Below are 23339 nucleotides of genomic sequence, written 5' to 3' on the forward strand. Positions count from 1 at the left end.
CTCATTCCTTTATTTACAACTTGAATGTTGAACATTTGATGAATTTCTTTAATTAGGTTGATACTAGAGAAATGTACCTACCTATACACAAATCTTTGTACTGATTTTGTTTCCAATAATCCTTTGCAAGAAAAAATAGGAATACCCTAAAGAAATTTGCTGATGATATAAAGGTAAGAACACTCATCAGAACTGAGGGAGGACTGGCCTATAATACAGTGAGGGCTGAGTTATTTTGAAGACTGGATTCAGTCTAGTGAGTCATACATTGGTTTTTAGTCAGATTTTTTCCCAAAAGCTAGGAGATATAATTCACAAATTTCACAAGCAGCAGAGAATGCATATTCTTCAACCACACAGTAGTTATAAGATATCAACATGATACAGCTGCTTTTGCCTCCAAATGTTTCAATATCCTTGGCAACAAGTGACCATAACCACACACAATATGACAGATAAGGTCACAAATACCAGTGCCTTGCGTAGTGAGTGGATCTGACAACAGTAGTGCCACTGTTACAGTAGTGTGAAATATTCTGTCCACTTCTGGCCAGAATTCCAGTATTCCAGATTAGACTGTCCCCCATCTTGTCCCTTTTCAGGCCATTAGTCCCTTGAAAATTGCAAGACTGGCTGAAGCCTAAATTTGTTAGATGCATTTTCTATAATTTTCTATCATTCCCTACTATCTGAAACCTGTATCTCACTTTCTCATGCCTTACAGAATTCCTTAATTTCCTGCAATATAGTTAAGTGTCTGTGCTTCATTTAAATGATGACTTAAAACATCTAGTACTTCAGAAATTGCTATTGCCAGAAGCCAAGGCTCTCTCTTGCCTGTATCCAGCCACACCTAGAGATAGTTGGCAAGGAGAATATCTCTGCTTCTGCCTCGGCCTTCCAGGCAATAAGTGAGATCTTAACTGGAACTTGTGTAAGCAAGCACTAAGCTTGAGCTAATAAGCAAAGCACAAGCGGAGAGCTCTTGGGTCAAGACCTAGTTCCAAGAAAGCCACCAGCACAAGATGTGTCTGAATGAAGAAGCATGAGCTTGCATATGCTCTGCAAAATAACTGCACAGAAATGCCCCTTTTTATGCTGGCATTCATTCATTGCAGTTACACAGTGATAACCAGCTGAAACTTGCTCCATCTGTCCTCTGGTGAAGGTAACTTCTTACTCAGGATCCCATGCCATTCACACTGGCAAACGATGTGTAGGCAGCTATTGCTCTCATTTAGTATTTAAACTCTTACTGGCAGGAATCATGTAACATAAACCTATGGGAAATGCAGCACCTGTGCAAGAGTATACTGAAGATACATTTTCTAACATTACAGACTTAAGAATTACTACAGATCCTCAAGACAGATAAACCTTAACTGTGGATTAATTTACTGCACCAGTTTCATGTAAAACAGTCCTTGAGGAACCAAGGGACACAGAAGTTCTTTTGGAAGTCTGTTGTAGTAGTGGAACTGTTAACAACTTAATCTTTGCTTAAGTTTCAATACTTCTTACTGGTACAGTCAGTAGGTAAAAAAGTTATGGCCCACTATATGAAGATGAAGTGAAACTTTTTAACAGTCACACCTACATGAAAATGAATAAGCATTCTAAGCAGCAATTAATTATAAACATAACTCCCTGCTGTTAAACAGTAAGCCATATGATACCTACACAGTTTCTCCCCAAAATATTACTTTGTTTCTAATGCAGAAAAACTAACAAACTTTCAGTGGTTTTGGCAACCTAGGCAGTGGCTGACTTTGAACCAATGACCACAGGTTCATGCATGTGAAAAAAGCCAAGTAATGGTTTTGATCTTCTGACCTTGACTGAATTACAGGAGAGGAAAGATTCTATTTACAGCTTCACAACCTTACTAATCTACTCTTACAAACAAATGAGATGAACTTCATATAATGAACTTATGAGTTCCAAAGCTGACTACATTTAGATTAGAATATAAAGTCTACTCTAAATGATTTTTGAATACGGTATGCAATACAAGACTTGCCTAAATGCAAACATCCTTCCTCATCTGAGAGAAGCAAGGAATGCAGTCATTCAACAGTGTGGCTATGATTCAGAGAGGCTAAAAAGCTGATGAAACCCCAGCAGGTATACTTATAATTATTGGAATACAATATGTATTGGATATTATTCAGGAAAGTTAAAAGACAAGACATAAAAAAGAAGATAACCAATAACAAGGACAAACTCACTGTCAGGATCTGCGAGACATGGTGTATATCTTCCTTTGGGTTTACGTGAACCTGTAGAGAGACAAATTGCTCTTGTCCTTCTTGAACCTGATCGGGACTGAGGTTGGGGAAGAGGAATATTGGGGTCTGGTGCCGTGTGAAATATCTGCATGATTAAAAACAAAAGGGAAATAAAACCCCATAAACAATAGAGTACTCTTACACTTCCATTATTAATACATTTGTTTTCCTCACTACTGTGCCTGAAAATATTTCTGTAATAGTCTCACACATTACAAAAGAGTAAATTCATAGAATATAACCTTTGCTCTGATCTCATTTTACAATCCAAGAAGCACGATACTGAGCTGTACTTAAAATTTATACTAATTATATAAAAATATTTAAGTAGTTTTACTTTCTAGCCTTTTAAGAAGTCCTTAACAGTCTAAATTGTAAACATACAATAGGTGCCTACCACTAACTCCTGCCCAAGAAGTAATGTATTTTTTAAATATTATGAAAAGATTTAATTTTTTCTGTGTGTTCCTGTGAAAGCTTTTGCATGTCATAGAAATGTGTCATAGTCGTAAATTACTACAATCCAGTTTGTATTTCAGAAAACCACTTTAACTTGCCAAACAAGTCAAGTTTGATCAGGAACATCTTTATATTTGGAGCATCTTCTGGTTTTTATCGTTTATATACCACTGTTACCACTGGTCAATTTTGCACTTCATTGCTGCAGAAAAAACTGAAAATTTTATGGGTGTCTGATTACCGCAATCTGACACAGGTACACATAAGTTTTTTAAGAACTCTTTGCTGATAAAGGTGCAGAAGGTCCAGTAATTTGGTTGACTTGAATTTGTATCACCTGTTCTGCAATATCCAAGACACATGCAGCAGAGGTCTTAAAAGGCCCTAAAAACCTTCTTGAATACTTCTAGTAAAAATTGTAATTGCCTTGGAGGATGATCAAAGCAAAAAATATAGCTAAAAGATTTCCAGGTTTTAATTCCAGATCTTCTTTCTCACTTATTCCTCCCAGTGTAGACTGTAAACTCTACTGAGTATCTCTTATGGCATTCTGTGGAAGGAAGTGGAATTAGTTCTGTGGAATGGAGAAGAAGTTTTACAGAGAAAGATTGCCTGAATAAGCTACAGAAGGAATCAGAAGTGTCCAGTCTCCACAGGGCCAAGTGTTGTAGGTTAAAATACCATGCAACGCCAAAATATGTCTCTGCAAGGATTTCTGGACCCTCCATCAATAGGGCACTCCCAGAAGAGGATGAAGTGAACAATGAAAAGGTACCTCCATGCCATTCACAGAAGTGGAAGAAAGCAAATACACTTCCCACAGTAGAAAATACTTTAATGGACATCTTGAGATGGTCTTGAAGTACATTAATACTGTATTAGCATTAGTGAGTAGCACATCAATACAAAAACATGTCTGTAGACAGAGAAATAGAGCAAGGGTGATTTTGGTTGTGCAGCCATGGTCTTTGTATTGAACAAGCTGGTCATTTTCTGGAGGGGAAATTCACTGTTGGATACATATAATATGTATGTTTTCGAGTTACAGCCAAGGAGGCTATCAGTATCATACCAACTTTGGGGAGTCCCTGGGAAATATAACTGATAATACAAAGCAGTACTGTCAGTACTTACTGACCAACCAGTGCAGGGGATCCTGGCATTACCTGGGAACTGCCCCTTAGCTGAGTGTCCCGGTTCAGCTAGGATAGGGTTAAGTTTCCCCAGCAGTGGGGGGAAGCTCTAGCCGGGTTATTCCATACCATGCTGACGTCACCTCCTGGCGCCCAAGCGCGGGAGCTCGGGAGAATCGGTTAACATGTGTGTTATGCCATCTCTCTGCTCTCACTGCTGTATTGGTAGATATCTTGCTCTGTTCATTGTTATTACTGTTATTGTTGTTGTTTGTTTTGTTGCTGTTGCACTGTTGCATTAAACCTGTCCTTATCTCAGCCCCGGGGCTTTGTATTTCACTCCCTTTGTGAGGAAGGGGCAGTGGCCGCGTGGTCTCAGACCCCAGCAGGGACTAAACCACTACACTGAGTAATGTGAAACGGAAGAAAGTTTTTTCACTTTGTTTTGTTAGTCGAGAAGGTGATATATATATATTAACGAAAGATCCCCTAAATAAAATTTCTTTTGATGACCAAGTAAGGAGGTCTTGACTGTTCTGATGAGTTCTGAAATCAAATAGTTTAAAATAAAATAAAATCTGAGGAGGCTTTCCAGTGAAGCTGATACCTTCAATGGTAGTGACTGGAAGTGTTTAAGATTTCATGGATTTTTCTTCTCAAGCCCTGAAATAGTTCTTATTCAGTGTTCCAGGAAAGAGTTTGAGATGGACCTATGCTGTCACTGGTCTCTTTGGGGAAATCAAAATAAACCAGGCAGTCACAGACATGCCTTTCTTCAAAGCAAAAGAAGTACCTAGAGAAGTTTGTTTGTTCCAGAGTATTCAAGAACTTTTAAATCACAAAGACACGATGGGCTTAAAAACTGTAACTAGGAATAAAAGCTCATCTAAAATACATTATTTTTTACTTTTGATTTTTTACTCTTCATCTAGCATCTACACAAATGAAAAATGACACACTGCACAGAAATGGGGGATTCTGCTAGGGATCCACGTTGATGCTGCTCATGAAAAGAGGAACTGAAGGATGATTGGGGTTTCATGACGTCAGGAGAGACTAGGTCTCCACTGTGCAGATGGCATATCCCCAAAGGACAGCAATGGCCAGAAAGTCTCTGACCTGATACACTCAGAGGAGAATCTATGCATTTACCCAGAGTGAACCTTCATACATTGCTAGCATGAGAGATGGAGAAGCTGGGAGCAAAGTTATGACCTTCTCATTCTGTTTCCAGATATAAGAAGGACAGCAATCTTCAGAAAGCAACTGAAGAATCAGAGGAACTCCTTCAAAGCACAGGAGGTTATGCCTTGGATTTGTACCTTGCACAGCCACAAAAGACTTGCTAGGAATACAGAACCATAGCATGGAGTGGGAAGAAGGTATACTTTCCATCAATGACCTTCTTACAAATGCTGGATTTCTTATTATGAACTTAATGATGGCAATGAAAATGAGATCTTAGTTCCACTTCATCACAAAACAGTCAGATAATGTCTTTCTACCTTTTCATAATGCTCTATCAGAATTTCAACGACGATATTCTGAAACTTAATGTTCATCATAGCAGCCACGGTTTCTTCTTGGGCTCTCATCAGAGTTGGTCCAAAGATAACACCAAGGTTGGATACAGTCATTAGATTTTGCTGACTGTGTAATGATACCCTTTAAATGAACACAAACAATATGCAATTAAATTGTTGTGCTAAACTACAATTCCGACAGGCAAAAGCCTGTTAAGTCTACTTCTTTAACAAGATCCCAAGTTCATGCCTCCCCTTTAAAAATGTTTTTAAAACTTTCACTTTTACTAGAGTCAAGATATAGTATAGTACAACTACTATATTTCCATTAAGGCTCCCATCCTGCAATAATTTAATGGATAATGAGCACGTCTTCCTAGAGTAAGTATTTAAGTTCCTGACATAATTGACAAGGAAAAGCAACTATTTTTGAAGGCCTCCACAGCGAGATCCAGATCATCTAACGCTTAGGAATCTTAAGGTAGGCACCTATCTCTCTCCAATGATTATACAGGAACTTAAATACTTGATGTTGGATTGACTGAAAATACTATGTGATAACAGAGGTCAACCATATACCTTAGCTTTCATGTAAAGGAAAGAAACTTAGTTACGGAAAACACTTAAATTGCAATAGGATCTCTTTATTAATATGTTGAAAACACGGGATCACTGGGGTCAGTGAAATCATTGTTTCTGTGGTATAGATACCACTAGATGATCATAATGACACCTTCTAGCTTTAAAATATATTAACCTTTTACTTCTGTATATTCTGTTATCACTTACTGTACCTTTTCCGTCATTTTTCTTAACGTAGAATTCAGAAACTTAGTTTTTCCCATTTATCAGATAGTAAAATGAAAACCATCAATCAGTAATCCTCAATGCCTATTTTCTCTCCTTATAAGATTTGCCAAATAAAAACCATACCATCATAAATCCTTCAAAATAACTGCCAGTGATTCCCCAGTCACAGCTGCCCTATTGCCTCCTGTTTGAGAAATATCATGCCACGTAAAGATTCTATAATTGCCTTAATGCTTAATTTTACTGGATCTGCTACCAAACAGAATTAGTTATTGAGGCATTTGTTCACATTTTCTTCTTCCTTCTCACTGCTATCTGCTACCATTGCCAAGCTGAGCCTTTTTAGCCATTTCCTACATAATTAAAATAATTCTTGTACCTTTTAAAATTAAGAAACAGTAAAATCTATAAAATACTGGAAGACTAGCAGATAGGATCAAACTTTATCTTTTGGTTTTCTCTGACAGCCTTCATTAATCAGGTTTATGGAGACATCAGCTACATTTTCCTTCCAATAATATTCTTAGATAGCTTGATTTGTTCCTAACATGTTATACAAACATTAGCAAAATGACCTATATGATGTCAGAGTTTCATAGCAAATAACACAAATACTATCCCCTTACAAAGGTTAGAAAGGCAGTGACAAAGGCAACTGGGGGATTTTGTTAGGATCAGGATCAAACCCACGTCTGGACTCACACATTACCCTTACTCTCAGTTATCACTGTTGAGTAGGCACTAAAGATACACAGAATTATCTTGGAATGAAAGTGAGATAGACTGTACAATTACTTCTATAATGAAGTAATACTCCCCTCATATTTGGAACAGGAACATTTTAGCACCCCATTTACATTGAGAAGCAGAAGTATGGGAAAGGGATTTGTATTGGAAACAATAAACTGCAGGAAAATCAATGCCTATCTTCTTACATGTTTCCTATGTTGTTTCACTAAGTTATGCCAAAAAAACTTTCCAAAATTTTACTTCAGACACACTGGCAGAGATTGTTATTTGGAATTCATATGATGAAAATGACTACCTTGTTAAAGCACATTTTTAGCCAATTATCTTAATCTAATTTTCTCTGTAATGGATCTTATATTTGGCTTAGGTGACTAAGGGATGTTTGGGAACTCCACTAGTATTTTAATGAAAAAGGAATTTTGAATTACTCATCTCTAGACTTGTTAGAAAAATCTAAAATAAATAACCCTTTGCAATGTTACTCTGTGCTACACAGTAACTGTTAAGGTCTCTTACACAAACATAGTCTTCTAGCATAAGAGAGAAAGTAGTGTTTGTCCTGTATTTGGGTTTCCTTGGTTACAAATTTGGTAGCTTGGTTAATAAACGGAATGGTGAATTTAGTAACACTGCAACCAGAAAGGGCTTTCTGCGAAGCATTTCAAAGGCTCAATTTCTTGCAAAAGAGAAAAACCCCAGGCATATAAATGAATCATTTTGATAGCCAATTTCCCCTGACCTAGTCCTACTGTTGCTGGGCTACTGAATAGATACAGGCCAAAGTAATCATGCATTTCAGGTAGCTGTAAGGCATTCATTAAGGTACAGTTGCTTTCTTCTCAAAAGCTCTTTCTTTGATATATCACCATATTTTTGATAATGCCAGATTGCAGACTCCCCACTATCTACCTTAAAAAAGTATGGTGTTATTAAACCATACCAAAGAACAATTTATTCTTTAGACATGAATCTGACTAGTGTGTTGGGTTTGTGTGTGTGTGGTGGGGTTTTGGTAGTGGGGGAGGGGCTACAGCGGTGGCTCCTGTGAGAAGCTTCTTGAAGCTCCCCCGGCTCCAAGTTGTACCTGCCTCTGGCCAAGGTGGAGACAACTAGCGATGGTGGCTGTACCTCTGTGATAAGAAGGGACTTGAGAGAAGGAGTTGTGATGGGGATACCTACTGAAACACTGAGGTCAGTGGAAAAAAGGAGGAGGAAGAGAGGGAGGTGTGCTGGAGCAGAGACTCCCCTGCAGCCCATGGTGAGAGGGCAGGCTGTGCCCCTGCAGCACATGGAGGTCCACGGTGGAGCAAATGCCCACCTGCAGCCCGTGGAGGACCCCACGCTGGAGCAGGTGGCTGCACCCAAAGAAGGCCTCAACTCTGAGGGAAGTCCTCACTGGAGCAGTCCCTCACTGGGAGGACTACAACCTGTGGGAGGGACCCACACCGGAGCAGTTCGTGATGAGCTGCAGCCCATGGGAAGGACTCACGTCGGAGAAGTTCGTGGAGGACTGTCTCCTGTGAGAGGGACCCCAACTGGAGCAAGGGGTAGAGTGTGAGGAGTCCCCCTCCTGAGGAGGAAGGAGCAGCAGAGAGAGTGGGTGATGAACTGATTGCAACCCCTATTCCCCCTCCCCCTGCGCTTCTCAGGGGGAGGAGGGAGAGAAATTGGGAGCAAAGCTGAGCCCAGGAAGAGGGAGGGGTGGGGGAAGGTGTTTTTAAGATGTGGTTGTATTTCTCACTGTCTTACTCTGTTTTATTGGAAAATTAAGTGGTGGTGGTGTTTCAATTAAATTGATGTTCTTTTTTTTTTCCCCAATTTTTCCCCTGTCTTTTGCCCGTGACCATAATGTGTGAGTTATCCCTCCCTGTCCTTGTCTCAATCCCTGAGCCTTCTGTTTTACTTTCTCCTCTCCATCCCCGAAGAGGAAGGAGTGAGGGAGCAGGTGCCCTCTGGGCTCAAACCATGACAACTAGGAAGGTTTAAAAACAAAAAATGAGTTACCTATGTGAAAATAACACCAAACTTCCCGTGTTTGCCTAGCTGCTGACTTAGTATACACTCATGCAGTATCACCTCTCTGTAAGGTACTTTTCAGGATTTGCTGTTTTTGTTTATTTGTCTTCAGTATGATCTACATCCCACAATATCTAGATCATATTCAGTTTTGCACAGTGACACAAAAGTCAAGGTAGGCAGAGACATAAAGACCTTAAGACCTAAACCAAGAAAAAATAATATTATCCTTATTTTATAACCCATAGTTAAAGGTATAATATTTTCACCTAGACACAAAAGCATACATAAAGGAACTGAACAGCTAAAAGAAATATAGGGAAAGGATGTACTTTTTGAAATTGGATTTTAAACAAAAGAATGAAGAAGCAGGAGGTTGGGATTTTTTTTCATATTTTCCCATTTTCATAAAAATAGGCACTTTATCTGCCATTTGATTGAAAAATCTACACAGTGGTGGGAAAAAGATGAGGAAGACAGATAACTAATACACTCAAGAGGCTGATTTTGAATTCAGTCTCATTAAAACTGCTAGCATAAACAACAGCTGGCAAATTGTATGAGAAATTAGAAGTGGTGAATTGAATGCTGGAAAGAAAAGAACTGAAGGTTTTCAGTATAAAACCATAAGATTACATGTACTGGAAATGAGAATCACTTCAAAGATGAGATAGGCAAGAGTTAAAGAGAGCAATTAAAGAAGGGAATACTACAGGCATGTTTTTCTTTGGAAATGCATCTGAGGTCACATTGAGAATAAAGAGGCCAGGAAAACAGATCAAGAAAGAAATGCCTGCCTACAACTAATTCTATGTACAAGTCAGTCAGTTCCTATGCATACACGTTTTTAGTTTTGGGGCTTCCAGACTAGCAGTTTATACAAATCATTAATCCCTCATTAAATGTTTTAACTTTTTAGAGGGTTAGAAAGCAATAGGCATATTTTTTAGCTCATCAAACAACTCTGAGAGTAAGGAAACTTATGAAACTTGCTTTCATCTGATTCTCTGGGTCACCCCATGTATAACGAGATGCAAGGCCTGCCTAATCAGTTTTTGCAATGGAAGCATTCACAGCAGCTTGCTATCATGTTAGTTCTCCAAGGGCTATGACATAAAGGGCTAAAAATAATTTATCAGCTTAAATAATTTCCTATCAAAGAAATTTCTCACATCTATAGTTCTCACATCTATTAAGAAGAAGCAAAACTGCTTTAAGCTCCACTGTAGACACCTTACTGCAGCCTGTAGATCAAGCTGTGATCAAAAAAAGCAAAATAGCTGGGATGTAATGAATGGAATGAAAACAATATGGACTCCTCTCTTATGTCTTCTACATATCTCAGTCATGTGGGCCTTATCTGAACTGCTGTTTCAGTATTCACATTCCCAGATCATTGCTAAATGTACTAAAAAGTATACAGCATCCTAAATCAGAAAGAATAATACATATTAAAAAGTATTCAGCAAGTATCAGTGAAAACTGATCAAAGATGTTCTAAAACCTACATGAATAATGTTTGATGCATAAACAGGATAAATTATAATGTAATAATGGTATGGAATCATAGCTAGTAATATAGAGAGACATAAGAGAATAAAAACTTGACTTTTTTGTCTCACCACACATGCTAAGTGTAATTCAGTGAAGACAAAAGGTCATCAGTTCAAAGAAATGCAAAATCTTTTCCATCTGACATTAATACACAGAGAGGCTGATGAAACAATGGAGATTCAAAAGTGGGTTTGGAAAAAATGTAAATAATACTTCAAATTAGTGTTTTCAAATGATACTACACTTCAGAGTTGTTAGAAAAATAAGATCAAACATGAAGGATAAGTATTATCACATGAGTATACTCTCAATTTCTGAAACAGTGTGGGGCCTTGAGTCAGATTCAAAACAGTGTTTTCTATCAACATTAGCACAGTTTTAGATGTTTCTTAAATTTAATTAGTGACAATTCCTGTAGTAAGTAGGTACATGAATGAAAACATTGAATGGTTTTATTTTATAAACATAGTTGCTCATCCTGGTGACACTTTATGGTGTTATTTTTTATTTTGTTTCTATGGTGAGTATTTAGCTATGTTGAGAACAGCATTTTAGAAATTAAATGTGATTTCAAGCAACATTATTTCAACACAGAGAATGGATTAAGCAACACTGACAAATTTAAAGCAGACATAATCACATCTTACATAATAACACCGAAGAGAAAAATCAAAAATAATTACTTGACCAAGTGCTTGATAAGGATGTCCAGCATCTCTCTGTTCTTTTCTGGTAACTTATGCACAAGTGCATGCACTGCCTCAACTCTGTAGTTCTGATCATCTGACTCTATTAAACAGAAAACAAATATTGTTGATAAATTAGAACATGTGCTAAGATGTGACACAAATGACACCACTGCCTGTACACTAACACACACATGCCAAACACAAGTAGCCTTTATAATGATGAGGACAATTCGATTATACTTATAACATTCTGAAATCTGTATTTCAAGTAACTCACCAAAAGCAGTTACCACTGATACTGGAAACAACAAAATTAGTGGCAATGTTGACCTGATGTGCCACTTCAGTGAAATCCAAGATTCTTCTCCTTGATATTTTAAATATCTAAAATTCTTGAGGGTCTTTTATTCTTATCAAGGCGAGAGGAAATGGGGAAATTATTTCAAATTCTAAACTGGAGTTGCTAGAAAAACAATCTTACTATCTCTGTATCTAATTACTCCATTTGTGAAAAGAAGACAATTATCACCCCCTCCAATTTCTCAAGTCAAGCTGGGAAAATAAAGGTCTCTGGATGAGAGGGATGAATGTTATAAACAAATTATCAGCCCATGTAAAACAAACAAACATATAAATCAAGGTTCAAAATTTCATGCACAAGGCAGTCACACAGAACCTCTAAAAAGATCAGAACAAACCACTGAACAGCTTCATCTAGTGTGACGTCTCTGTTTTGAGGGCTTTCATGTGGCACTGTGCTGTCACATACAGTGACATGGAAGAACTCGGATCCATGGCTGGATCACTGAATAACAGACCAAGGAGAAAAGTAAGGATAGTAACTGATGACATAAAGGGTTAGAAACAATATCACTTTCATAAAAGTACATTTATTACTTTACTTACTAACAGCAACAATGAAATCTTTGTGCAGCTTGAAAGTCATCAGTGGTTCTGAAAGACACCTGGTTGTAAAAAAATATTAAAAGGAAATTTAAAGAAATGCATTACTTGAAGTCTTTTTGGGTTTTATGTTGTGATTATGATAGCCCTCAACGTCTACACAATGTGTATCGGGATGTCCTAGGAGACTCAATTCAGTGATGACTGATGACAAGTAGTATGCAACTCAGTCATGTACATAGTCTGAAAATCTTTTTTGAGTTGAATCTGGTGTCACCATGTAAGTTAATAACAGAAATATTACCAGCACTGACTTCAGTACAGAGACCCACTGTTTTCTGGCTTCTATAGTGTAGAACAGGAATAAATACAGCTGCAGAACATGGTACAGTGGGCTGCAGAAGCAATCTTTTGCCCAAGAACAGCAAAAACATGATGAATTTCAGACAAATTCTGATCTGAAAGATTCTAGAAGAGTCATCCTCTGAAAGGCATACTGTGAATCACCTTATCAACACAAACACACAGCTACTGCTAGCTCACGTTCTAATTTCACAAACACAGTATCTACAATGATTTGTGCTTCTGAAGATGTATTCTAAATTTCTTCAACCAAAGCCAGTCTTTTCAATAAGTGTACATGGGCATTCCACTATAAATCCTAGGCATATTTTCTAGAGTGAATAGGGATTTCTGATGCTGCCTTTTGTTGGGTGACCAGTTTAGGAAATCTAGATTTTTAGAAGGAATAGGGCATCTGGATTTGATGCTTTTTACTATGTTCCTTTTGAATGTTATATATTGAGACCCAAAAAAGAGTTCTCTCGGAAGTACCGTAATTCTTGATAATTCTGTCTCTTATTAGCAAAAATTTTAAGAGCAAATGATAGTGTGGGAGGGATATTGTGTTTGTGAAGACACCAATAGCATAGGATAAAACCCTATACTTTTGCAGAGATTTTTATTCTGCTCCAACAATGATGCCATGAAACGTGATGGCACACAGCTTAAAGGATTCAGAAAAGAAAGACTGAGCACAACATGGTTTGTGGTTAACACAAAACATTTAAAAAAAACCCACACAATTATTTAAATTCTGTCAAATTTAGGGCTATATTATATATAGGCATGACTATCTTAAGTCAGAAAGTGTATGCCAAATTTTAGATTTATTATTACACATAATCACAGGGATATTAGGCAAGATAATAATATACTCAATTATTACCATGCTAATGGATACAAGAAATGTAATATAATATTAATAAGGAAAAGATTGATGGGCCAGAAAAAGAATACTGAGATTGTGTAGCATCATACTTACCTGAGGTAGTTTTTTAGTCCGCTTGTTATTGTTTTATTGTCCCAAAGTTCCATATCAATATCCATATCAGGAGGAGATTTAGGGGCTGGTAGAAATTTGAATTATGATTGTGTTATAGTTTGACTAACACACTAACTAGAAAAGCAGCAAACCAGAAGCTAACAGATCAGTCATTTAACTCATGTGCTTACTTATTAGCCAGTTTCACTACCAATCTGATCAATTTGAATCTTTTAATGTCTGTCAAAATATAAATAAAAATTAATTTAGCACTCATATTTAGTACCTGTAAACATTAAGTATACGCACTGTATCAAAGTGCCCAAGGCAACAGAGAATTACTAATGTATATGGCTTAGACATTCAAACACAGGCAGTAGAGCACCAAATTAGCAAGAATTACTTAGTCTGTTAAACTGAGTTATGCTGTGTTACAGAACTAAGCTTTGGAACGCTTCTGAAATACGCCAAATAGATACCAATAAATAGAACTTCAAAGCTAAAAGAAGAAAAGCGTTTTATCAGTAATTTGCTCATGTCTATCAATGACTACATGCAGCAATTGAATACTAACACACACAAGAAACTAGTTAGATGGATCACTCATTTTAAGACTGCAAACTCAATTTAGTGGCAGTAAGTGCACATACAAAATCGTAAATATTATGACACACTCTTCTCAGCACAGCAGTTAAGGCAAAAGGGAGCACAGCACATACACTGCACACTGACAAAGGTTCACTTCAGATACTTACAAAATATGGTATTCATCAGCTTTTGCACCTTGGAGTTTACACCACCTATTCTGTACAGCCCCAGGATTGTAATACCTACATTGGGAAAACAAGCAGAATGAAAATAATGAAAATATGGTTATTTCAATATATGCTGATGTATGTTTTCAAGCCATCTAAATGTATTTATGGAAAATTGTACGATTACATTCTTGAGTACTGCTTTACCCTACTGAATTCTCTTCTGGGATGTAAACAAATGCATTCCACTGAATCCACACCATACTATACACTAATCATAGTTTTACATTAACAGAATCCTTTTGCATAGAAATGACCTGTATTAGCAAACAAGGAGTGAAAAATAAGACCCCAAAGCAGTCTTAAAACACATTACACATCAAAAAGTTTATCTTATCTAGACTTCAGTGGAATTACCATGTCTATATTTGCTTAGACCATCATCCCTTCCAATTAAGATTTAATTGACATTGACAGGAGAAATGATTGTACTCAAAAACATATACTGTATACTGTTGCAACACTGCAGTTGAGATTTTCTGTGTTATGCATGGATCCCCATACAAAAGAGAGACAGTCAAGTCCCAATTTACCCATAAGTTTCAAATGTTCGAGTTGGTTTTTTTTTTTTTAATAGCACAGATACTAATAGCAAATAATGTTTAGAGTGACATTCACAACACAGTATTTCAGTATTCCAGCGATGATAATTTTACCATTTTTAACTGCCTTTTAAAATCAGCAGGATTTAAAAGTTTTCCCTTCTCCCCACTTCGGGTCTTACCATTTAAAAATTATTCACTTTTCCTTTGAAAACAACATAACACTTAGATAACCTAAGTGTTTTGTTTTGAAACCCTTTTTCTTTCCCCAGAAAAAAATGCAAGCTCTGAGTCTGCAGTGATTCAAAAGCTACTCAACATTGTTACCTGTGAAACTGAATTCATGATGCACAGACAATGCTCGATGTTGCACAGACAGATCACACAGCTTTTGAATTAGAAGAGTTCAGTGCATGGGCAGGAAATGGTTACCTCTTTTTATGGAAGACAATAAAGCCATACCTCTTAATTTGGAAGAGGATAATTAAAAACCTGCTGTGAGTTGCAAGATATCACCTCATCAGTAGAGTGATTATTATTTTCTTTCTGTACATTCTCACTACCAAAAACGAGTTACTGAACATTTAAAAAAATGGATAAACCATGTGCAAAATAAGTGAACAAAATGATAGGAGTTATGCTCTGCAAAAAGATGTTCCAGCAGAGAGTAGTTTTGGTCTTCAGGTTTTGCACCAGAAACCAAAGTCGGAAGCTGAGGCTCCCTATAGTTTTACAAAGAGAAAGCACAATTTGGTGCACGCAAATTGAAGACTAAAGATGTGTGCAACTGTGTATTAAGTGTCTAAGCAACAGAAAATGTTTAAAAATCCCACTTAAATGATATGTTAGGAACTGTTGTTGGAACTTGTGGCAACAGTTTTATGTGTAAAGCACACAGATAAAATGTGAAAAGTACAAACCAAATGATGGACACACTCCAAAGCACGGCTGCAAAACATGTAGAATTAATCAAAGTAATATTTGAGAAAAAATACTCATAATAATCTAATACATAATTTGTGATTTAATACACACCCCTTGTTTCTACAGCATGAATACACTTCCTCACAAAGTTGAAACCTGCTTCATTTAAGAACACTATAAAAAGAAGAAAAAAAAGTAATTATTTTCTAACTCAACACACAAAATCTCCATGTTTAGCTACATGTTAGTCAAGAAGGACTGATACACATTTATCCATGAGATTATGACACTTATTCTGTAATAGTATTCTTGTGGACAAATCCTTAGCACTCAAAATCCAACTTTCTAATCATTAGTGTATCATTAGGAGCAGAATATTCTACTGCCTTGCTCAGAAATCAGTAGCCCCTCTACAAATACAGCTGAAAGCTTGTTGCTTTAAAGGAGATTACTGTACTCCCTTTCCTCTACTGAGGAAAATGCTTTTATGAGTTCAGGACCTACATTCTGAACAGAATATATTTGCTGGTTTTAATACAACATTCGCTGTCCCTTGCACATGCACATAACCATTCATAAAATGGTAACATAGCAAAACAAACTTTGTTACTGAGTTTAATTAGTGAGCTTATTTCAAGAGAGACTAGTTCTCTTTAATTTTTATATCTTCAATGCTCACTGCTCTCACTAGCTAAATAAAGAAGATCTTAAAGCACATTTGTCATGATTAAAATAAACACCATCATATAAAAACCAGATGTAGCAGCTTAAATTTTAGATTTACACAGTCTCACATATACCTCCTATGAAGATGTAGGTCCATATCTGACACATCTCTCTCTCTCTGTCTGAGATACATACACCCACAGATATATTTAAATTATTTTTATGTATTTGTGTTAATATGTTAATAACATATATGTGTTACTATAATGATAATACAATTATACACATAAATCTCATAGTATCTTTAATACACTCATTTAATACTCGGTGTATGTGTAATAGGTGCATACACACATAAAATCAAAAAGATGTGATGGGCTGAGGCCAGTTCTATGAGATTCAACAAGGCTCAGTACCAGGTCCTGCACTTGGGTCACAACAAGCCCATGCAACACTACAGGCTTGGGGAAGAGTGGCTGGAAAGTTGCCTGGCGGGAAAGGACCTTAGGGTGTTCGTTGACAGCCAGCTGAATATGAGCCAGCAGTGTGCCCAGGTAGCCAAGAAGGTCAATAGCATCCTGGCTTGTATCAGAAATAGCGTGGCCAGCAGGACTAGGGAAGGCACTGGTGTGGCTGCACCTCTAATACTGTGTTCAGTTTTGGGCCCCTCACTACAAGAAAGACACTGAGGGGCTGGAGTCTGTCCAGGGAAGGGCAACGAAGCTGGTGAAGGGTCCTGAGCACAAGTCTTATGAAGAGTGGCTGAGGGAACCGGGATTGTTTAACCTGGATAAAAGGAGGCTGAGGAGAGACCTTGTCACTCTCTACAACTACCTGAAAGGAGGTTGTAGCCAGGTGGCTGTCAGTCTCTTCTCCCAAGCAGTAAGTGACAGGACAAGAGGAAATGGCCTCCAGTTGTACCAGGGGAGGTTTAGATTAGATATTAGGAAGAATTTCTTCACTGAAAGGGTTATCAGGCATTGGAACAGGCTGCCCAGGGAAGTGGTTGTGTCACCATCCCTGGAGGTATTTAAAAGATGTGTAGATGTGGCACCTAGGGAGGTGGTTTAATGGTGGGCTTGGCAGTGTTAGGTTTACGGTTGGACTAAATGATTTTAAAGGTCTTTTCCAACCTAAATGATTCTGTGATTCTATATAGGGATATTATTTCAACACACTGGAATGTATTTACATTTAGGTGTACAGACTACCGACAGAAACTTTTTACAGATTCATTAAATATATTGTAACTTTAGAGCCAATCAAATTTTCTTCCAATTTATGTTTGATAGTAATACAGAAGTTGAAGGCTTTCTCACAGTTTACACAGCTTAGGATGTGCTTTTGTGTAACCCAGTCACGCAATCCAACAAACAATTATTTCACAGTGATAGAAAGAAAATGTAAAATAATTAATCTCTGTCTCACACACACACATATACAGAAACATTACAGAAATCTAGCAATATTTGGTAACTCTACATATTAAATAAAGTGCTTACTTTCTTCCTTCTTGCTAATAATGGCTGGCAGTGTGTAGATCTGTAAAAAAAAAAAAAACCACAACAGCTCAATGTTTGTGCTTTAAATTCTTTATTGACAGGTTTGTTGGTAGTTGCAACATGCTGTGCATTAGCTTGCTGCTAAGGGAAAGCCAGCCTTGCCTTTCACCTTCTCTTGATGTTTACCCCCACAGTACTCACCCAGGTTAACAGCCCTGTGCTAGGATAGGCACCTAAAATGTGTCAGAAGTCAGATCGAATCTACTGATCTAATTTCTGTAGTGTTTCAGTCAAGCAAGAAGCTTGTAAAAACACTCATCTACCTCATAAAACCATTTTTCCCCCCTTAAATACAGGTCTGGCATCACCTTTATTCAGTGACTATTTTAAGAGCAGATTAATAGTGGGAAGAAATCTCAGACAACCCTGTCTCTTCATAACTTTCAACACATTTTTACACTCTCTGCAGTGCCTTTCAAGATGATGCTAATTGTTTAGTCCATGATGCTGCCCAAAAGATGATTTGTCTCTACCAGTGCAGAAACTACCACCTGACAAATGTTATCTGAACCATGAATCTTATTAAACAACATGCTATCATATTACTTAAACATTAAATATCCTAACATAAAATAATAATATATGGATAAAAGCTTAAATTCCCCAATAGTTCTGCCTTTCTACTTTGTACCTATCTTCACTGTCTACTTGTGATAGTGTCTCACAAAGAACAGAACTTTTGTTTTGGTTTTGTACTGTAACAGTATCTGAAATGCATATTAGCTTCTTTCTTTAATATGTGTGCCATAAAACTGTAAAAAGAGAAGAAAAGGAAAAAATATCCTTACTGGTTCCTTTCCATCCATAGCTTCGAGCCAAAGTTTTCTGTTGGATTCTGAAAAAGCTTGCAGCGTGATGATTCCAGGTCTGTCAAAACATACATATACACTGAAGTTACTAATTTCTTTTTCTCAAACAGTATCCAAAGTCAGAATCCAAATGCATGTTGACATGAAGTGAATACATAAAAGACAGAGAGAAGTTAAAGAAAGTTGATAGCTTCTGACATAACACAGTAACTTTGAGCTACATTTAAAAACAGGTCTGTTTTTTAAAAGTTCGGTACTGCAACACGTAATTTTAGATGCCCAGTCCGAAGTGCTACAACCCTCTAATAAGTATTAGGCACCTCCATACTGCAAGATGAGTTATACACCTGCAAACAGGATCCCATACAACCCATTTTTCAGTAGGGAAATGCTTAGGGTGGAAAACTTAAGGGCACGATACGTCAGCTCGATTTGACTAAATACATCTATGCCTGAGCTGGTTACCTATGTTCCTTTCATAACAAATGAAGAGAAGTAGGTACTTTTAATCTAAAAGACATCATATCCCAAAATAGACATCCAAAGTTGGTCAAAAGAAACGTGCCCTAAAACATTGTCTAAAAAGAGAGCTCTGAGACAGTATCTCAAGTGTGGAGATGTAACGCCAACTGAGCCAAGTATCAGGAATTTTTTATTTGAGAGGATTCAAAAACCAGTTCCTTCTGCTGGCTGTGACCTAACCACTATGTTAGAAGTTAAAAAAGTGGCATATCTTCTCTGTTGATGAAGCTTTGACATTGCATAGAAAAAGAGTCAAGGGAACCAGCGAAGAAGGGAGGGAAAAAATTTCGATCTTTGTTCCTGGACTAATTATATGAACAGATGTGTAAATACAAAGAATTAGTCTCTATTTATGATCAGCAGCAAATGAGTTCTTTAAGAAATGCTGTGAAATTAATTCACTGATTTGCCAACACAGAATGCCCATGAGACAGTCCATTTTAAAAAATACTGCTCCCACACCAGTGTAGCGTATCTCTGCTCAAAATGTTCAGCAGACTGTCGAAAAATGTGTTTTTTTCTATGGTAGGTTCACAAATAAAGGAAACTATTGTTTTTACTAGGTTTTAATCGTCCACCATAAAAATAATCAAAAAACCACCATCTTTCTCAGCTCCTCCAAAAGACCTACATTGTCACCTTGTATTTAAAAAGCATGGAAGAAAGTAACTGAACAATATAAAATATCAAAATGTGCGTTCACACACATACACCAAACCATTCAAGGAGGAACAAGCCCTGCCCTTACACATAAAAATGCCAAGCTGAGTATTTTCTTTGCTATCTACTATCACAAGTGTAAAAAGATACAGTTAATCCAGATTAAGATGCAGAATTATTTTTCTATTTTCTTAAAGTCTAAATTTATTTCTTTCTTAATATTCCATCTTGCTGCCTACACACAGATTCTTAATAAGGAATCTTTCCCTCAAAAAGCATTTTAGAAATAGAAACTGATTTATTTTTAATTCTTTCTATTGTGACTGTTGCTTAATATTTCAGTTGGAGGATTGCATTTATACTTGTAGTATCTTGGTAAGCATTTACAGAAACAACAGAAATTTCTGAGTGTCATTTTCATAGAATCATAGTATCATTCAGGTTGGAAAAGACCTTTTGGATCATCGAGTCCAACCCTCAGCCCTACTCTACAAAGTTCTCCCCTACACCATATCCCCCAGCATCTCATCTAAACAACCCTTAAACACATCCAGGGATGGTGACTCCACCACCTCCCTGGGCAGCCTATTCCACTGTCTAACCACTCTTTCTGTGAAAAATTTTTTTCCTAATGTCCAGTCTGAACCTCCACTGCTGGGAGTTTAAAGCCGTTCCCCCTTGTTCTGTCACTAATCACCTGTGAGAAGAGACCAGCACCAACCTCTCTACAATGTCCTTTCAGGTAGGTGTAGAGAGTGATGAGGTCTCCGCTCAGCCTTCTCTTCCTCAAAGTGAACAGTCCCAGCTCCCTCAATCTCTCCTCACAGGATTTGTTCTCCAGGCCCTTCACCAGCTTCGTTGCTCTCCTCTGCACTCCCTCCAACACCTTGATATCCCTCTCGTATTGAGGTGCCCAAAACTGGACACAATACTCCAGGTGTGGCCTCACCAGTGCAGAGTACAGGGGGACTATCACCTCCCTACTTCTGCTGGTCACACTATTTCTAATACAAGCCAGGATGCCGTTGGCTTTCTTGGCCACCTGGGCACACTGCTGGCTCATGTTCAGTTGCTTGTCAATTAGAACTCCCAGATCCTTCTCTTCCACACAGCTCTCTTCAAGCTTAGAGATACCTGCTTTTATCCCTGGGTTTCTGATTTAATCTGTTGGCCTAGTTTGCAATTATTGTATAGCATGTTTTAACACTCAAATATCTAACACTATAATCCCTGTATATTAGTTTTCTCAAAAAAAAAAAAAAAAAAGCTCAAACCAACTCAAATACATTTTGAACTAACTTCCTTTCTAGTTACTGAAATAGTTGATAATTTCTCAGAAATTAAAATTACATTCAAAGTGAACCACACTTTTTGATGTTACCTTTTTATAGAACTCCAGTACAAATAAGATGCCGTAACCTCTAGAACATTTTTTACAAGAAGTCTGAGCTGAATGTAGGTGTGAAAAACACCTAGGTAAATTTTAAATTAATTATGTCAATTAGAAGAGCTCACATTGTGTGCTCTCCATTAGTTGTTCCACAAGGGTTTCTTTTAGTTAGCATGGTTCTCATGAAGTGAGATATGCACATCAGTTTGCACATTTTCCAGTGTTTTAATAAAATAACATTTCATATAACGTTTCATACAATGTTGCATATAATAATGTAAGGAGAGAAATAGCTCTGTGGGATAAGGTGTTTGGAGACAGAAGTTACCCATATAATCTTGCAACAAAATTTTGAAGGCTGGTGTAGCAGCACATTTTTAAAAAGAACTCTTTCTTTCATGATGAAAAGTCATAACCTCAAGTTACTAAGGAAACCTGTATTTAACTAATGTCAATTACTTTAAAAGTTGTTCTGTATCTTGCAGGTGATGTCCAACACTATACTCCAACCAAACAATATTAAGTCTTGAATTTAAATTCAAGTTCAAATGTAATCATTATCACAGTCTTTTTGAATCCTCAGTATTCCAGTACTGTGTTTGTATCTATAGGAACTCACTCACATTTTTAAGTCATTAGTGACATCAGTAACAGTCACTGCATTTTCTCTTTCTTAGGGGAAACCCAAGTTTTACCAACACAACATTCAGAAGATATTACTGTTCTCTTGTATATGAACTCCCACCAAATATTTCCAGGTATTTAATTGTCTATCTCCTCTTCTGACTTGTAAAAAAATTCACTACTTCCCTGCTGAATACCAAATCAATTGGAAAAGTGAACTTTCTATCAGTTAGATCCTTACAATAATGACCAAGTAACTTTGTACTCTACACTCCTTTCAATCTTCTGTCCAAGTTTCCAGAATGCCTTTAACTTATAGGCCATGCACATTTGTAATCAATCAAGATGACCAAAAGGAATAAATAGTATGTAAAAGTGCCTCTAACTATCACTTTGATAAGAACTTAGAAGAACTGCAGATGGAAATAATTTTTTTGTGCAGTTTTGTTGAACTGTTGATGTTCTAATAGGATAAGGGAGATAGAAGAGACAACATCACCTGTGAATACGTTACAATGGTACTGCCACAGATATGTCTAATAAATGCAATTCTATTTAGAAAGAAACAACTACTGATTTCAAACTCAACCTGTCAATTCAAGCTTAGGAGCTTTCAAGAGACCAGTTAGTTTCAACATTTGTTCATATGGAATTTCTATTTCTTAAACTTGAACTCACTCAGAAATCTATTTTAGAAAAATATTGTATTATATTTGAAAGTACCAAAGTAGCCTCAAAATTATCACGTAAATACAGCTGTTCCGAATGGAATTTAAAATGACAGCAAGAATCATAAAATACTTCTTAACAGAACGACTACAAAAGTCAGTCTATTTATCATATTTTAAGGGAAAAATTAATTCAATACTCCTCTTTATTCCAAGCTTGAAAAAAAATACATTTACAAAGTACTGTGTACATATACATCAAATACAGAAAAGATGCTTTCATCTACTTAATATAATTATAATATCCAGGACTAAGTGAAAAAAAAATTGTAGAAGTAATTTTCAAAAAGGAAAAATTACGTGCTTTCATACGTTTCTGAAAGAAATAGAGATTGGTACAGAATATGCTCATTAATAAGTATTTATAAAGATATTTGTGATCTGTTCCTAAAAGGGAGTAGTCAGTTGGTGCTACAGGAATTGTATCTGCATGCAAACCTAATGTAGTTAAGAGAATCCATATGCAATGTAGTAAATTTTTTTAGAAAAACAGGTTTGAAGAAAACGTTACTAAGTCTTGAATGCCTAGTTTGTCTGGATACAAGCATACAGAGAAACGTGTGTTCCTACTACAGGAATAATTATTATATATTGGTTGCAAGTGCTTCTATTTTTAATTATTTTCAATAATCAAATGAAAATGAAAAA

General features: G+C 36.9%; 1 protein-coding gene across 1 annotated transcript in view; it reads right to left on the reverse strand.

Annotated features, from left to right (window-relative positions):
• ARHGAP42 (Rho GTPase activating protein 42) overlaps window positions 1-23339 on the reverse strand; it is a 175678-nt gene that overhangs the window by 18665 nt on the left and 133674 nt on the right. The window contains exons 11-19 of the mRNA XM_074860209.1: window positions 18747-18825; window positions 17899-17938; window positions 15842-15904; window positions 14205-14279; window positions 13450-13534; window positions 12129-12187; window positions 11217-11322; window positions 5386-5545; window positions 2229-2373 (exon numbers count right to left, since the gene is read on the reverse strand). Coding sequence (XP_074716310.1) covers window positions 2229-2373; window positions 5386-5545; window positions 11217-11322; window positions 12129-12187; window positions 13450-13534; window positions 14205-14279; window positions 15842-15904; window positions 17899-17938; window positions 18747-18825 — 812 coding nt within the window. The remainder of the gene's footprint in view (window positions 1-2228; window positions 2374-5385; window positions 5546-11216; window positions 11323-12128; window positions 12188-13449; window positions 13535-14204; window positions 14280-15841; window positions 15905-17898; window positions 17939-18746; window positions 18826-23339) is intronic.

Source organism: Strix uralensis, chromosome 2 (genome assembly GCF_047716275.1).
Source record: "Strix uralensis isolate ZFMK-TIS-50842 chromosome 2, bStrUra1, whole genome shotgun sequence".
In the NCBI taxonomy this organism is placed as follows: domain Eukaryota; kingdom Metazoa; phylum Chordata; class Aves; order Strigiformes; family Strigidae; genus Strix; species Strix uralensis.